General features: G+C 39.8%; 2 protein-coding genes across 2 annotated transcripts; both read left to right on the top strand.

Annotated features, from left to right (window-relative positions):
- Window positions 1–874: 874 nt before the first annotated feature.
- Window positions 875–5,408, top strand: dnajb1a (DnaJ heat shock protein family (Hsp40) member B1a). The gene is made up of 3 exons (XM_084744492.1): window positions 875–1,631; window positions 3,340–3,941; window positions 4,476–5,408. Exons 1-3 carry the CDS (start codon window positions 1,421–1,423, stop codon window positions 4,704–4,706), a joined length of 1,044 nt encoding a protein of 347 aa, XP_084600618.1. The 5' UTR covers window positions 875–1,420; the 3' UTR covers window positions 4,707–5,408.
- Window positions 5,409–9,875: 4,467 nt separating this feature from the next.
- On the top strand, window positions 9,876–17,889 carry gipc1 (GIPC PDZ domain containing family, member 1). Its single transcript, XM_084744729.1, has 7 exons — window positions 9,876–10,127; window positions 11,097–11,640; window positions 12,996–13,181; window positions 13,527–13,707; window positions 15,112–15,224; window positions 16,524–16,605; window positions 16,703–17,889. The coding sequence occupies exons 2-7, from the start codon at window positions 11,347–11,349 to the stop codon at window positions 16,852–16,854; spliced, it is 1,008 nt and encodes a 335-aa protein (XP_084600855.1). The 5' UTR covers window positions 9,876–10,127; window positions 11,097–11,346; the 3' UTR covers window positions 16,855–17,889.
- The last annotated feature ends 278 nt before the right edge of the window (window positions 17,890–18,167 follow it).

The following is an 18,167-nucleotide window of genomic DNA, read 5'->3' as shown; positions in this document are numbered from 1 at the left end:
CCCAATAAACACACAGTCACAAACACTACAGCTGCTCCAGCTGTCATATGACTGATCTGTTAAAGACGATCTGACAGCTGTGATCCCATCATGTACACACTTTGCAGGTCAGTTGATATCTATTAGACTTTATAATAGTAATAATTCCTGATTCCTTAGTGAGAACAATTTCACACACACATACACGCATGTGAACTGTTTAACAGTAATAAAAAGTGTCTTTGGATTGTGGAGACACATTGATTGTGTGCTCGCCTCAGCCAGCCACGAGACACACACCCTTATGCTTTTAACTTCACTATTTACAATTTATTGCTGATAGAAAATATGTTCAAAGGACAGTTTACTAACCCACACTCCTGTGTGGGGAAAAGACTGAACATAAATGAAGGTGTTTGTGTGTGATTGTGGAGACGTGTGTGTATCTTGCAGAAGTGGCAAAAATGGCAACTGCGCTGGTGTAAGATAGCAAATCCACCAACGGCTTTGCGCCGGGTGTAAGATAAGGGCCTAAGTGCAATATATAGATAAATTTATCTTTATTTTATTTCACACCTAATACACTTTTTTTAAGTTATTTGTTGTGTAGTCACATATGCGGAGCATATGTGTATGCTGATCTGTTAAAATGTTAATAAAGGCATTCTATTCTATTCTATTTAGACCTACAACAATGATAAATGAAAATTAAAATGTTAAAAAGATGAACCATTTCCATATAATTATTTGTCACAGCCACAGGGAGCCACTGGAGAGGGGGCAGGTTGCTGACCCCTGCTCTATGGGTAGCAAAAGCAGCAGGACTCAAAACTGCGCATGCGTGCTTTTGTGAAAACATGCCGAGGACTGATGGAAGTCGCAATTAAATGATTTCAGAGATCCAAGCAGGACTAATTTAATTTAGAGAAGCTGCTGGTAATTGTGTGGCTTCGTGTTTTTAATTAAAGACAGATGCGGCCACTCTTTGATGTCTCCTGCGGTTTAAACGAAACAGGAAGTTGGTTAAGGGTGAGTTATCTCGCCTCGGTGGTGATGACACACATCAGCACCACCAGTTTCTTCCAGAAGTTTCCTCGCACGGTTTACAGCTCGGCGCCAGCACACGGACACTCCTGTACGAAAACGTTGTTTTGTGTTGAGTAGTTTACTTTAAGTGGCATCTTTTGTCCGCGTCTCAGTGAAGAGTAGAAAGTTGTCTCGGGACCGGGACAAGTGAGGGGTGCTAACCTTGACAGTTAGCTAGCCGAGCTATTGTCTGCAGCGGCAGCGGTGACAGCTGCGGAGGATCCCGTTAACCTGGCCCACACGCTGGACATGCCGCTGGATGTCCCGTCGTTGGCTGTGACACCGTGCAGAAACTGAAGCTTTTCGCTCTGACGATGTTTTTATGAAGTGGGAGAAGAAGTGACCGGTCTTTGTGATGGGTAAAGATTACTACAAAGTGCTCGGAATAGCCAAAGGTGCCTCCGAAGATGAGATAAAAAAGGCGTACAGAAAGCAGGCCCTGCGCTATCACCCCGACAAAAACAAGTCTCCTGGAGCAGAAGATAAATTCAAGGAGATCGCTGAAGCTTATGATGTCCTCAGTGATGCCAAGAAAAAGGACATTTATGATCGCTTTGGAGAAGAAGGTAAGGGTGACCTCTCCCCACATGTGGTTTTCTGGTTTATGACTCTACTTTTCATATAACTTATTATGTTTCTATTAGAGCTGCAACGATTAATCGACTATTGAATGAATTGCTAACTATTTGATAATTGATTAATCGGTTTGAGTGATTTGTAAGAAGAAAAAAATTAAAATTCTCTTATTTCAGCTTAAATATGAATATTTTATGTTTCTTTACTCCTCTGTGACAATAAAGTGAATATTATTGGGTTGTGAGTAAAACGAGAAATTTGAGGATGTCATCTTGGACTTTCGGAAACACTGACTGACAATCGAGTCAATAATCGACTGATTCATCGATTATGAAAATAATCGTTAATTGCAGCCCTTGTTACTATAATCTTCATCTGCACTCTCTGATTCTGTTAAATCTGTTTAATACCTTGATGCACCCTCCTAATGAGTCATTGCTGTTTCTGGCATCTTTCTGCACCAGTAACCTCACAATGAAAAGGTGTGTGTGTGTGTGTGTCTGTGTGTGTGTCTGTGTGTGTACAATGGGTTTAGCTGGAGAACTTGCTGGAAAAAGCGAGTTCTTGCCTGTCCCGTCAGTCGGTCACTGGAATGATAATTCTGGCTTTCCCACTTGTAAAAATGCAGAATTGTGCCTTTTAGGCTGTAATGTTACTGTCTTCATCCTCATGGTGCAGGGACAGACACAGATCTGACTTAATTTAAGCATCAACGAGCACTACTTTCATCATCAGTTTGTTGATTGAATTTTTGTAGGGGGTAATAATTCACTGGTGAATTTAAACAAGGGATGTACTCTGTTGGATTTTTGCTGCTGGGTGTGATGATATTTCCCAACTGACCGACTGACTGACTAATAAATTATGTGGTGTCATATCAGTGCATAGACCTGGTTACTCGCCAGTACAGATAACCAGCATGTCAGGCTGTACAGGAGGCTTTTTATGAGTTTATCAGTATCTCAACACCCTGTTCGCACCTTCACAAATCTTAAAAAACCTGCACATCGCAGATATTCTTGAATCGAGTGCGTGTAATTAAAGTATCATCTTATCGGCTGGTTATATTGGCAGAAGTAATAATTTGGGCTGATAAGAATGATTAATTTTAATGCCTTAATTGGCCAATATCCTTTAGATATTATCGTGCTTTTATTTCCTACTAAAGGTTGACCAATACTGGATTGTTGAACCAGATACCAGTAAGTTTAAAAAGTCTGACAATATAATGTTATCTGATCTTTTTTTGGTTTCTTTAAGAATTTAAGAATTGTGAAGTTGTGGACAAACACTCCTATATCATTTAATAATATAATAATAATCATAATGATCTTTATTTATAGAGCACTTTTATAAAGCTAATGCTGTTAAATAAAACAGGTTGTAAAATCATCAGGTTATAAAAGAAATCAGATAAAACATAAAACACAATAAACAAACAATGAAACAATACAGTGTAAAAAGCAAGAAAAAGAAATCATTTTAAAAATATAAACAGTTCAAAAACAGTTCAAACTCAGGCTCTCTGATAAAAGTATATTTTGAGAGGGGATTTAAAAGATCACTGACTCTGCCGTCCTGATTTCCTTGGACAGATTGTTCCAGAGTCTCTGAGGCCTGACTGCAAATGCTCTGTCCCATTTAAGCTCTTATTTCCTCCTGTCCTCTGATGTTTGTCTATGTCTTCTTCCTCTTTAGGACTGAAGGGTTCACCTGGTGGTGGAGGTGGAGGACACAGTGGACCAAGCTACAACTACACCTTCCATGGAGACCCTCACGCGATATTCGCGGAGTTCTTCGGTGGCCGCAGCCCCTTCGATCATTTCTTCTCGCAAAATGGGGAGGACGATATGGACATCAATGACCCCTTTGGAGCATTTGGCATGGGCAGAATGGGTGGCATGGGTGGCATGGGTGGCATGGGTGGGTTTCACAGATCCTTTAAATCCCACGTGGGAGGCCCTCACAGACCGCACGAGAAAAAGAAGGACCCACCCGTGGTGCACGAGTTGAAGGTGAGCCTGGAGGAGGTCTTCTCAGGCTGCTCCAAAAAGATGAAGATCTCCCGCAAGAGACTGAACCCAGACGGATGCACCATGCGTAACGAAGACAAGATTTTAACAGTCGACATCAAGCGTGGCTGGAAGGAGGGAACAAAAATCACTTTTCCTAAGGAGGGTGACGAAACTCCCACCAACATTCCTGCAGATGTGGTGTTTGTAGTCAAAGATAAACCCCACCCGGTGTTCAGAAGAGAGGGCTCAGATATCATTTATCCTGCAAAAATATCACTCAGAGATGTAAGTGAATGCTGATATCAGAAATGATCATTCTGTACTTACAATAATTTTTGTTTAGATGCTTGTTCCAATCATAGACTGAAGAATTAGTGAGCCGAGCCTGTGTGACGTCACTGAGTTTGGCATTACGGGGGTTGCTGTCTTTGGGTTTTTTGCAACCAGCACATGCGCAGTGCTGACGAGAGTGTGGAGCTGATGAGTCACATAACTTGGTTTTCACTCATCAGGAAATAATGTTGTCCTGCGTGGCCATTATCACCGAACAGTCACTATGTTTCTGAAAAACATTTTAAGCAACTGTTCCATGCTCGGCCAAAATAAATACAAGTTTGAGTTTTGACCCTTTGAGGTTGTTGGCCAAGAATGCAGATTTAAGGCACTTCTGCATTTGACTTCACTTTTTAAAGTCGGAAGCTCTGTCCACTTCTTCTACTTTCTGTGGTTCCACTAATACTTGGACTAAAGATGCTGATTTTAAACTTGACATTAGTGGATTTATTTATCTGAATATCTGTTTTTCCATTTTCTCTGCAGGCATTGTGTGGTTGCACGGTCAACGCACCGACACTGGATGGCCGGACCATCACTGTGACCTCGAGAGACGTTGTCAAACCTGGAATGAAAAAGCGTATCGTCGGAGAAGGGCTCCCTCTGTCCAAGTGCCCTGAGAAGAGGGGCGACATGATCTTGGACTTCACTGTCAAATTTCCTGACAAACTGGGCCAAAACACTCGAGATGCACTCAAGCAGGTCCTTCCACCATGACTTGAAATGATAACAGTTGACATTTCCAGTTACGTCACTCCTCCTGTGCTTTTTATCCTGGACGATTGAGGCTCAGGGCACATTTGGTTCCAACTGAGTTTAATTTGACTTCTTATCCAGTCAGTTTAATGAGTGTCTTAAGACTCACAGAACAGCTGACTTTACGTTTCGTTTGTGCATTCAGCTGAGGTTGAGTAACAGTGTTAAGTAACAGCGGGCCACAATGGCTGATTCAAGGAGGAAAAGTAAGCAGTATATAATGTGTATATAGATAATCCTTTCAAGGCTGCAAGAAGGAGAAACTACAGTGATAGTCAAAATGCACCACTTGAGAATGTTATAAAGTGAGGATTTCGTTTCACAGCAGCAGTTTTTTGGGAGCGCTTTAGAGTGATAGTTTGGAATTTTTGAAGTGGGGTTATATGAGGTACTTCTCCACAGTCAGTGTGTTAGCTACAGTAAAAGGAGTTTGAGAAGCAGCAGGAGTCCTGGTGAGGAAAGCTAAGCAATGATCTGCTGTGGACAAGCTAACCTGTCACTATAATATTTATTCTGCTTTACACAAGGCTCAAAATGAACTTTTTTCCCCCTCATAGTCCTGCAGCTGTCGCAGACTTTATAACCATTGTACCAAAAAGTTCCTCCAAATGTAAACATATTCACATGCAGCATTGATGAGTAACTAAGATTACATTTCAACAAAATGTATTCAGAGTTGAGTCGTATGTTTAGTGCATCTCAGAAGACACCTATGTGAGTGCACTGATCAACCATGAATGATTGCATGAGTCAGCAGCCATTTACATTTGCTGTAGGACTGTTAACATGTCATTACATTTAATGACTTAATTTTTTATATTTTCACAGTCAAGAAAATTTAGATTTAGATTCCAAATATGTGGTCAGTTTGTCAAAATAATGCCTTTTTTAGAAATTTGTTCTGAGTTCATGTACTGTGCCAGACACTGTATCTGTGCGTCCCAGATGCTATTTTTATTGTTTCCGGGACAATGGAACTTAATTTCAGGTGCTTGCTTTACTTTTGCATCACACAGCCCTTTCTGATGGGGAGCTGATACCGTTTTATCGCTCTCTCCAAAGCATATAGACTCCCTTGCAGAACGTGGGAGTTGATGATCTGCTGCTGCCTCAGACAATCAACTTCCGTGTTCTGAGAGGTAAAATTACTATTTTTGCCAAAGGAGTCTGGTTGCATTAGAGAGAGTGATATCTGGCTTATTTAACAACGGTTTCCTGTCTGACAGCAAAGTAGAGAAGTGAAAATCATGCCGGTACTCCTGTCTGCTGGGGGTGTTCAGACCACCATCTACTTTTAAGTACCTCATATAACTCCACTTCAGAAAAATGCAAACTAATCCTTTAAGGTAGCACACAGCGAGCTAATGAACAATATCTCAGGTGCAGTGATGCATGCTTGAACGTAGCTATAACCACACTACTCAAAGAGGACATGATTTCGGTTGCCGTTAGATAAAACCGAGGCTTAAATACAGTGTGAGAACATATCTGAGTTTTAAATAAGGATGCACTGATCTGATCATCGGTATCAGCACCAGGACTGACTTTATGAAGCAGATCAGTGTTTCTGCACTCATAATCACAGCGGGCAGCCAGTTTTGGGGCCACAGTCTTGTGAACAACATAATTAAGATATAGGGCTGTACAGTATGGTTAAAAAAAATCAGATTGTGATTATTTTGAGAGAGAGACAGAATTAGTTGGAATGATCATTTTTGAACAGTTTTCATTTTCACTGGAAAAAAAACTATATAATATTATGATCATTTGACATTTGTTTTGGTCTGTACCAAACAAACATCTGTCCTTACATCTGGAGAACAAGATTTGTAGATCAGATCATCTCTGCAGCACTACAGTACTTCATTATAGTGCTGTTTTGTTGCTAGAGCTGCAATGATTGATCGATTAGTAGTCAACTATTAGATTGTTCACCGACTGTTTTGAGAATTGATGGATTTGTCTGAGAATTTTTAAGGAAAATTGAATTCTCTGATTCCAGCTTCGTAAAAGTGAATAGTGTCTGGTTTTGTCACTCCTCTTGACAGCAAACTGATCGTCTTTGAGTTGTGGACAATACAAGACATTTGAGGATGCCATCTTTGGCTTTTGGCGACAGTGATCACCAACTAATCGTTAATTGATAAAATAATCAACAGATTAATAAACATTGAAAATAACTGTCACTTGCAACAAATCAAAGCCCCTGCAACTTATTGCACTTGACCATATTGCAATTTCAATTAATATTTGGATTGATTTTGCAGCCCTATACGAAATGCACAAGCCTAAAAATAGTGGCCACGTATGGATGTCTTCAGTCATGTTTGAGAAGACGTATGAAGTTAATTATGCAACACTATATAAGAATGATTCCAATGGGTTTCACTCAGCGATGTAGCATTACACAGATTTTACATTTAGAAAAGACAGAGCACTGATCAGTACTAATCAGTACTGTGATATTTGAGTTTAGGTATCAGGAGATGAATAAATCAGATTGGTGTATCCTTGGCACATCTCACAAAAATGTTTACTTTTACAGTATCATGTTTATCTGGGAGTACACAGCTTGTTACTCGTGTAAAGTACTTGTGGGAAGACTTTTTGTGCCAAATAATTGTCCCTGTGTAATTATAATATGTGTGTGTCTACAAGTGTGTTGAGAGCATGTGTGTATCCTGTCATGTGTGACTGACAAACCACCAAAATCTTAATTTTCTTCATTCATACCCTTTGAGTTTGCACAATGTTTATGATATTTCAGTTCCTCCTCTTCTGATATTACTCTGTTTGTTTGACTTTGATCTAAAGCCAGTGAGTTTATTTCTTTTTATTTTATTTTATTTTTTTTATCCTCTCCTATCCCTAACATTTAAGCCCTGACTTCAAGGCCTGCAGAACAAAAGCTTAATTTTTTCCTCTTTATTTTATGCCTTCTCTCGTAGGTCATACCTCAGCATTCACTCCAAGATGTGCAGTATCTGGAAATATGTAGTTGCACAGTTCATTATTGAACATTTCAGCTCTGTGCACTTTTGACTGTAGTGATGATGGGAAGTTAGTTAATTAGTTGTTTAATTTTCATATTTTTTAAGTATGTTTTTATGTTTGAGCCTGCTCCTGCTGGAGTTTTAAGTTTCTAATTGACACAAACATGTGGTTTAACATGATTGTAGAGATGTGTAATCTCTGTAACATGTAACTTTTTTTGTTTAAAAAAAAGTTTCTCACAAGCATTTTCCTTTTTAAGGGAAAAAAATGTAAGCATTATTTTGTTTTTGCTCTTGTTTGTGTTGTTTTTCAGTTCCATGGGATTCAAGGGGAGGTCGGGATTCAGGACATTTTGATTTTTAACAACAAAGCTTTTATGAATTGATAATGTGAGGGGAAATTTTTAATAGATCTTTCCTATGCTGTGATGACTTGCATTTCCACATTAAAGAAACTGGCAAACAAAACCAAATATCTCATCTTTTTTTAAATTGTTTTACTTATTGTGGACATTTAAAAATTAAAGCATCTTTCAAATGTCTCATAGTCGGAGGAGCATTCGCTGTATTTATCTCTGTTGTACACAGAACTCCTTGTGCAAGAAGCTTTGACTCAGAGCACTGAAACAAAGGCCATTCATTTTCAAAAGGGGTCAAATTGCCCATTGGGTGTTGTGTTACCATTTTTTATGGCTTCACTGTGGATCAATATTATTAATGTGATTATTACCAACAAATTTAACATCAGTCTTGGCAATGATTCTATTAATAAAGACATCACTAGGCTATGTTTTGGAGATCTTGTAGCCTGCTTGGCTAAAGTTATAATCTGCATCTCATGAGTGTTTACATTTGAATCACTAAGCTAGTTAAAGATTGATTAAAATATATACTCAGCTATGAAAAACTCATAAGGTTTCTTAACAACATTTAACTGTCACTGTTCTTAAAGTATTTCCACACTCTCCACAAATTTTCTAAAATATCAGTTATACTTGATTTGTTATGTTATTTGAATGCTATTATTTTAATATTAATATTCTGCAAACATTAAATATGGCCTAAACTTCAATATATTGCTTGTTTTTAAAACAGCCATGTTTATTCACTGCCCTCTGGTGGCTAGTGTCCGTAAGTACAAATTTTATTTTGAAGGTGAAACCGGAAGTATTGTTATGGCATTGTGTCTGCCTTGACACGAATGTCTTTGTAATTACTCGCTGTGGCCGCTAGAGGGCAGGAAAACTCGTGATTGTAGCTAACTGCACATCACGTTGTCAAAATTAAATTATAAAATAATCCCTTTGATTTCTCTTGTAGCTTTAAAGGACCATCAGCGTTTATGAACTAGTCAAACTGCCTACAAGGAATATACAATATGTTCAGAGATGGGCACAAATATATGAAAAGTATCTTTAAATCTACAAATTACAAATACTTTCTCATCAAATGTATCAAAATAAAATAGAAAATACTGGTATGGAAAATGTATTTAAATAAAACACAAGTAATTTGAAACTACGCAAATATAGAATTTGAGTTTACATAATCAAATCCCTACTAAAATGATCAATAATACGTGACAAAATAAGCGTCTTGATATTCAAAAGTAATCAAATACACATTTTATATACATTCAATTGAAACTCTGCCTATTTCTGTATATTCACTAATTTTCTTGCCATCTCGTCCACAGTGACTGACGTCAAGTCAAAGACAATAGGATAGTAAGACTTCCGTTATAACCTTCAAAATACAAAATATTAGAGTATAGACAGAAGAGTAGTTGTGCACCGCGACTCCCAGACGGCATTGTATAGTCGAAACTATGAACGCTCTTATGGCATACATAGACACCGTCAAGCGTTAAGGCAGACATTGTTGTATGTTGGTCCACAAAAAACAAAAAAACAAAAAACAAATATGCAGTCTTGTTCCCAAGTTCATGCCTTTAATGTGATGATAATACTTTTGACTTTGACACAATACTTATCTGAAAGCTCCCCTAATAAAAAAAGTATAGCACTCTCTTCTTCTTCTTCCTCTTCTTTTTATTTATTTATTTTTGTATTTGCTGAAGAACTAGGAGCAGACTTTAGAGCAATCTTTCCACTGTGGGATTGGGGTTTACGAGGGAACCTGAAGGCATCACCGTTCCACCCCTGCTGGGCTGGCACAGAGCTAAATCTACAGCAGCATACCGACACACAGATACTGTACTTACCTAACAATCTGCTCAGGCCGAGTCAACCTGTCAGGAGCAGAGCAGTAAAACATACTGGACCTTCTCTGCGAGCGTAACGTTATTTCCTGACAACTCACAGCAGCGCCGTTAGCAGGCTAAGCTAGCAGGAAGAGCTAACGACAGTTGGCTAAAACTCCTGCTCCGGTAAGAATGACTGGCCTGCCATGTTTACTCCCTTCTGTTCATGTTTAAGCTAGCTAACTAACCTCAGCTGTTCAAGCCACTTCAGAAATACTCACGCTGTTACTTAACACCGAGAGGGATTAACAGTCACTCATTTAACCAGTAGCAGCTACATGCTAAGGTGCTAGCCACCTGAGAGTTGTTGGTGTTTGTGTTGCTAGAAGTGAAAGATGTGTAGAAAATGTGCCTCACAGCTAGCTGCTAACATTAGCTCTGTGTCTGTCCAAGCTCATGTGTAACGTTACATTTTGACAGGGCTAATTAAAACATGTCCTTCAGGTTAACAATATTATGTACTGCTTTGAAAAGATGTGGCTGTACAGCACATTTAAACCGCTGCTATCATCGACATGACACTGATTTGGTTAATTAAAGGGCAGTTTGACACTTTTCATGTTGACGTCTAATCAGTGTTGATGGTAAATTTAGTCAGTTGAAGCAATACACTCCTTTTTGTGTGCTCTGTTGTCAGTAAAAGCTGTCAAAAACGCAAAGTCTGTGTCAGTGATGTCAGTAGATGCAGAGGGTCTTTCAGTTTTGTTTTCTAATCTCTCTCTACATGGCCAGTGGGTGTGCCTGACAAGCAAAATAATAGTTGTAGGTTAGATTGGTGATGAGGGCTGGGAATCTTTTGAAAGATTACAATACCAGTACCAATACCAGAAACCTTATAGTGATACAGACACCAACAGCCTTTCATTTACAACAACTCTGTCAACAACCATGCACTTGACTTCACCACCACAGACTATGTAATAGTGAGCCAATCATACATTGTATTAAATCAAAAAACACTTGACTACCAATACCCAGCCCTGGTGGTGATACACTGTACAGCAGCGTATTGTATTAACTGATAATAACTGAGTATATTTACTGTCAACACTGACCAAACATCCACCAATTGAAGAGCTTCTGTTTGTTTTCCAGCTGAGGACGACCCTCTACAAGCTGCTGAACTCAACAGATCAGCGATGTGAGCTGCTCTGATGTGTGGATTTGTGAACACTGACAGCACCTGGACACGCTGGTCTGGAGGACCACCCTGTTACTGTGACAAAAACGTCCAACACACCTGCAGCTGATTGGCTGAACAGGTGTATGTTGGCCCGAATCGTAGCATAACTCCCCAGAGCGGTCTCCTCCCCTCCCCCACCTCTGCTCTCCCTGTAGGACTATAATGCCTCTGGGCCTGGGAAGAAGGAAGAAGGCCTCCCCGTTAGTTGAGAACGAGGAGGCGGAGCCTATCCGCGCAGGTCTCAATGTGCCAGGTATGGATGGCCTTGATGGAGGTGTTGTCGGGCTGGGAGAGGGCGCCACCTCTGACGGTCTGCCTCCTCCGCCCATGAGACCTCGCCTCATCTTCCACACTCAGCTCGCTCATGGCAGCCCCACGGGCCGCATCGAGGGCTTCAGTAACGTGCGGGAGCTCTACGCCAAGATTGGAGAGGCCTTTGGGATACCGCCATCTGAGGTGAGCTGTTCTGCTGATTGTGATGGGAGTGAGGATAACTGGGTTTGCTTCAGTTCACCAGAGGGCTGTACCAAGAGGAAGCTCAAGATATTCAGGTTTTCTTTGTATGAGCTGGCTCAACAAATCCAGTCAGAGATAACAGATACCACAATGGTTGTTCATTTCCTTTGTTATCTCTGGAGGAATCTCTTGGCATCTCAAGATTGAGACTCAGTTCTGATTCAGAGGGCTGCAGTGTGATTACAAAACAATTATCATTGCATCCTGATGCATCACAATTTTATGCTTTTAATCCAGGTGCTTAGTAGAGGCAATCAGAATGTCAAGAAATGGGTTTAAAATTTCTGATTATTTACTTTTCTGCATCTTCTTCATAATCTTTGAAGAGAGAATCTTAATTCATCTAAAACTGTATCAGTTCCCCCATCCCTAGTTAACCCCTAGGCTTTCTTCTTCAGGTTCTGTGCACGTTCACATAAAAAGGTCGCTGGGTGAGTCATGTCACAAAGTGAAACCATCATATGATGCCTGTGAGAGCTGCATAGAATATAAAAATATATTACAGCAAAAAGCAACACTGTGGCTGCAAATAAAGCAAGAGAGGAATGCTGGCAGAAAATTGCTAATCGACTTAATGCACTCTTAATGCCTGCCATTTATTTCTAATGTGACAACTGCACATTAAACAATTAAACTTGCTAAAAAATATTTTAACATTATAATCAAGAAGTGCATTTATGTCTGACCATGTCCTTTAATGAAGGAAATCACTTAAGTTTTTAGCCAAATCAAATTGAAATAAATGTTATTGATTGGATATTATTCTTGAAAAATATGACAGACTAATCAATTTTCTAATCAACGTTCTGAGCTGCAGTGTCAGCAGTTTAAAACAGATGTGGCAGCAAAACAGGACCAAGCTTACTAACATAATTCAAAGTGTCTGTAGCTGATCTGTTCTGTGAAATTTAAAGTGTTGATGTGAACTGAAGCAAATATGGAAAAAATTATTTTCGACGTCACCAACTGAATGCATGTCGGTTCCCATGGCAGCACGATGCATACAATTTGCTCTGCTGTAATCACATTACACAGCTTCGTGTGTTTGCATTAGTAGTGTACAGCTCAACATGTTTTGATATGAATCTCTGAACATAAGCTGCTCCGGACCAGGTTATGAGTTCAGCATCAGTTACCATGGTGATCTGACCAGGTTAAAAGAGAGTCACGCTCCTGCCAGTGGAAACTCTGACTTTAAACTCAACATATCTTGTAGCGTATTAATGTGTCTTCACAGCACAGCCCTCAGGAGAAATCATCAATGCAAATCTTACGTTTGTTGTGCCCCTCCATAGGTGATGTTTTGCACACTGAACACTCACAAGGTGGACATGGATAAACTGTTGGGAGGTCAGATTGGGCTAGAGGACTTTATTTTTGCCCACATAAAAGGACAGAAAAAGGAAATCGAGGTGTACAAAGGAGAGGACGCGCTAGGGTTGACGATCACTGATAATGGAGCCGGCTACGCTTTCATCAAGGTGAGATATGTTCAAATAACAAAATTTCTTTTTACTCACTGCACAGGAGAAGAACTGACAATGTTGGAATGCTGTGTAAAACCTAACCTGTATTCTTATATTTGGCTCTGAAAAAGACATCCAGATGGCAGTATATGTTGCTCTAAAACTTGTCTGTACCTTCCAGCATTAATGGGGCCTTCAACTTTATCAGTTTGAACGTTAAATATCTTGTCTTTATACTGTAAGACACTTGCCAATCATTGCATTCTGGTTTTATTTTTTATTACAGCTTTTTTGAATTGGATTTGTACACGTGGTAGGGAGAGAGTATCTGATGATTCATTTTGGTTTTCGTGTTTTCAGAGAATCCGCGAGGGGAGCATAATCCACCAGATCCAGGTCATCAACGTGGGCGATATGATCGAATCGATCAATGGCCATCGCCTAATTGGCTGTCGACACTACGAGGTGGCAAAGATGCTGAAGGAGCTGCCCAAAGGGAAGGAGTTCACCATCAAGCTGGTGGAGCCGCTCAAGGCCTTCGGTAGGTGTGGGAGGAGGAGAAGGTGAAGTCATTTAAAAGACCGGATTAGTCGTGACGTTTGTTGAGTGCACCTCCACAATCTCAGCCTCATCTGCTTTCCCTGGACAGTCACTTCACACACACTGACTCATTGGAAAAGTCTTATGGTCGCTGATAGCAAACAGTGTTGTCACATATTGCTGTGGGAACAGTATTTAAGATTTGATTTCATTGTGTTCAGTTACCACACTACATGTTTTTTACACTGTATTTTGCTTCTTTGTGCTGCTCCCAGATTTATAGTTGATAATCTAAAAACTAACAGCATAAAATTAAAAGATACCAGCCTGACTTAATGAAATATGTGCTCTCGGTTCACATACCAAGCATAATGTGGCATATTAAGCTGTTTATTTGCCACTTGGGTCTGTTTTCTGCAGCTAGAATGTGAAACAGCCTGAAAATGATCCAAACAAACTATATTTACTACCTCACAACTGAAGTACTAATAATCAAAAATGTGCAGTCAGTAAGAGCAGAACGGGATTGAGATCGTCTTGAAAGTGGATGTTGTGGGGTAAGAAGTGTGACATGATGTTATAAATTACAAAATAACAAGAGGAATTAAAGCAAAAAGCCTCAAGATGTTGTGGTTTACAGGGATTGGAAAATAGCTGAAGTGGTTTTGTTTGGCACAATGCAAACAAAACACCCTTAGCAGTCCTAAAATAACTGTAAACCACGGCCTGGCGTGGCCTATTGCTTTTATAGAACAGCTACTACATACACTTGGCTTCATAAAATAAACACACAGCAACAAAAAATGCAATAATTTATTGATAACAAAGAATCATTTTTCCGCCAAGCAGTGTAGTTCTTCAGCGACATTCAGCAGGATGGCTGCCACACGACACACAGATAAAGCAAGCTGGCTGCAGTTACGTTGTTTACTTACTAGGGTTGCATATTTTCTGCATTTTTTGTTAACTGAAATACTGACAGTTGATTAAATTGATTAATTAATGTGATGATAAGATCAGATAAGATACAAAATCAACACATAAATTGAATAAGTAATTATTGGCATTTAGAATCTCTCAATGATTACATCAAATTGGCACCCAAGTATCATGATAGTTTTGAATCAGGAGATAAGCACGTGGTCCCTGACTGTCCTGGTTTTTGTCGTCCTCCTGTCCTGTCCATCTCCTTCCAGCACTCATCCTTGGTTAGCCCACACAGTAAATCAGAATTCACAACAAAATCTGACTGTTGAAATGATTTGTTTGGTGCAGTAATGCTCATGTAATGCAGCCACAGGTGTGTGTTTATAGCCCAGCCATAATCAAGGATTTACAGGATTTATGATCCGAGTTTTTGGTCTGTGCAAAGTGTTCAGAGATCTCTCTTTAATCATCTGTGTAGATATGATCAGCCAGCGGTCTGGAGGGTCCAGGTCGGCATCAGGGGTTCAGCTGGGGACCGGCAGAGGAACTCTGCGGCTGCGCTCTAAAGGCCCTGCCACTGTGGAGGAACTGGTGAGTGTGTTTATACCCGCGGACTAATAATAGGGTGCAGATCTCATTAACTTTTTCTATGAATGGAGAGAAGAAATAGAACACAGGTCGATTTTAGCTCCACTTCCTATGTTGCCATGCGCATTTTAAATAGTTCATTATTAGAAGGTAGGTCAGCACAATTTATGTGAATTATTCATGTTAAAGCTCCTACAAAGGAGTTTTTAACTGGTTATGAAACTGTCTCAATATTGATGCCTCTATACGAGCAAACAAGACCATTAGTGAGAGAATCAGGTACTTCTATATAGTTATTTTTAATTCCTGCCGCAGGGTTGAATTCTCTGCGAAATCGGATTAAATGAGCTTGTGTTTACATTTTCCACAGGCAAAATTCTGATTAAAAAGAAGCAGGAGGAGAGTTTTATTTAGATAAATTTATTTTGACACTATATTTTGCAGTTATAGCAGTGGAAACACTATTGCCTCTGACCACAGGGCCTCTTAAAATCAAAAACATAAAAAAGTTCCTGGCAGTAGTTTTAAAATACCCTCTGCTCCGAGGAATCTCTCAAGTTAACAGACTGTTAAACCAAAATCTATTCCAATGGCAGGTGTTTTACAGTCAGGAGATGTTATTTCATAGTAAAATCTTTAGTTCATCCATCTCTAAGACTCTTTTCTGACTCAGTCTACAGGCACCATTGACACGTGTCATTTACTCTAGGGCTGGGTATTGTTCAGAACTTTTTGATACCAGTAGTCCTTTCCTTCAATGCCGGTTCCTGAACAATATTTTTTTCCGTACCAATTTTGTAAATTAAATTTTAACAAAAAGAAAATTACATTACCCATTAAGGTACAATTTTAAAGGAGGAAGCTCTTCAAAGAGCTGAGAGCAGCTGGAGAAACTGTCTGTCAGGGTTGCACCGTTGTTGGAAATCCTTGAAAACATTTTAGGTAAAGGGCTTGAAATTATAATGTGAAATTGTAACAGCGCTGGCTTTCACCAGATAAAAGCGACGTATGAGTTTCAGACCAGTAACAGTAGCAGGATAAATAAAGGGGGACATAAATAAAACCTTAAAATGTCATGTATATGTCAGTTATTTATAAAAAAGAATTGGCTTCTATTAAATATATATTTTCAATTATATGATTAATTACGAAATAATTCATTTGGAGGGACAACTTCTGTTTTTTTTTCAGAAGTTGGGGTGGACACACCCCTGTCTGTGTCCCTTGAAATCTGTGCCCAATGGCTTCACATGATTCTGTAGCATTGTCTGAGTCCGTGTGTGTTGGTTTTGTTCACTCCAGCCGTCTGCGTTCGAGGAAAAGGCCATTGAAAAGGTGGACGACCTGCTTGAGAGCTACATGGGCATCAGAGACAGCGAGCTGGGTATGTGTGTGTTTGTTTTGGCTCCACGGGTGTCAGAATCAGTTTCACCTGCTGTTTCGTTCACTGACTGTCCTCTGACCTCCGTTTGTCTCCTCAGCGGCTACCATGGTGGAGCTGGGAAAGGACAAGAAGAACCCTGATGAGTTTGCCGAGGCTTTAGATGAAACCCTGGGAGACTTCGCCTTCCCAGACGAATTTGTTTTCGACGTCTGGGGTGCCATCGGCGATGCTAAGGTCGGGCGGGTGTAACCGCGGAAACTAATGGAGCAGAACAACCTGTGTGTGTGCGTGACAGCCACAGCATTCAGCACTACTAGGAAAACACAACACTACCGTCATGATTTGTTTTATTCCAGTGTATACTCCTCCTACTATTTTTAATTTAGAGTTTGGGAGACTCTGCTGAGACAGAGAGCATCATGCCAGTTAATGGGAGAAGAAGACTGTGATGACTTCCCAAGTGCTTTTATTTGTCTTCCGGCTTTTTCCAGAAACTACAAGCACGCTGATGAGCATTCCCTTTGACCGCATCGCGTGACCCTGCATGTCGTTGTTGTAGTTGTTGGCAGTGGAACAAGTACAGCACAGGTCTCTGATATGGGAGAAATGAAAGACAACAGCTAACACAAAGTAGATATTTGATACTTAGCAAAAAGAAATGTGATTTTTTTTCCCCACATTGCACTGTGTTGCACTGCGCTGTGAACCAACAACAGAAGTGATCAGAGTGAGCGACACAGTTATTGCACAGTACTCAGCCTCCGTGAGTTACAGTGTCGTCCTGAAACACTCGATGTTGCTGTTATGGATCAGTTTTACAAGCATGTGCTGTTATATTTTTATCTTAATGATGACTTCTGCTGGTTTTATGTTCTTTTATTTTGGTAAAAGAGAAAAAAAAATGTAGTTGCAAAAGAGGTCATAGTAAAGTGTAGCTCTCTTGTTCACTGTTAACACACTCCATGCTGTAATGAAGTTAACTGCAGCTCATTCCAGTATTACTTTTACAGAAAATCAGTGTTAATTTACCTTTTATTGAAGGTCATTATGTGAGAATGAGAGGCGGATTGGTTTCCAGGTTTGTGGGTTGTGTTGACTTATTTTTTTTTATAGCTAGTGTTTTTATATAAAGTGATGTGATGTCTATTTTAAAACAAGGTTTGTGTAACCGATGAAGAATTTGATCTTGTGTCAGAACCACTTCATTGTGTTGAAGCATTACAGAAGGCAGTATTAAAGAAGAGAAAGTCATGAGATGGAGTAGTTGTATTAAAAAAAAGAAAAGGAACCTTTTAAAGGGATAGTCTGGGTGTTTTGACGTGGCGTTGTATGAGGTACTTTAATACATTAATAGTCGGTGTATTACTTTGGTAGATGGCGGTCGACACGCCCCTGATTTGGAGAAGCAGTGGAAGAACCAGTGTAGGAAGCTGAGCAATGAACTGCTGTGGACAGCGTCAGTAGCAAAATGTTTTTTACGCTGCACATTTCATGCAAAGATGAAACCAAAAGTGCTTACGAAAAGATGATCAGATTAAAAATAATTCGGAAGCACCCCAAAG

This window comes from Lutjanus erythropterus, chromosome 19 (genome assembly GCF_056507025.1).
Source record: "Lutjanus erythropterus isolate fLutEry1 chromosome 19, fLutEry1.hap2, whole genome shotgun sequence".
Lineage (NCBI taxonomy): Eukaryota > Metazoa > Chordata > Actinopteri > Lutjaniformes > Lutjanidae > Lutjanus > Lutjanus erythropterus.
The sequence above is the reverse complement of the archived record's forward strand: the minus strand, read 5'-3'. Positions and strand labels throughout refer to the sequence as shown.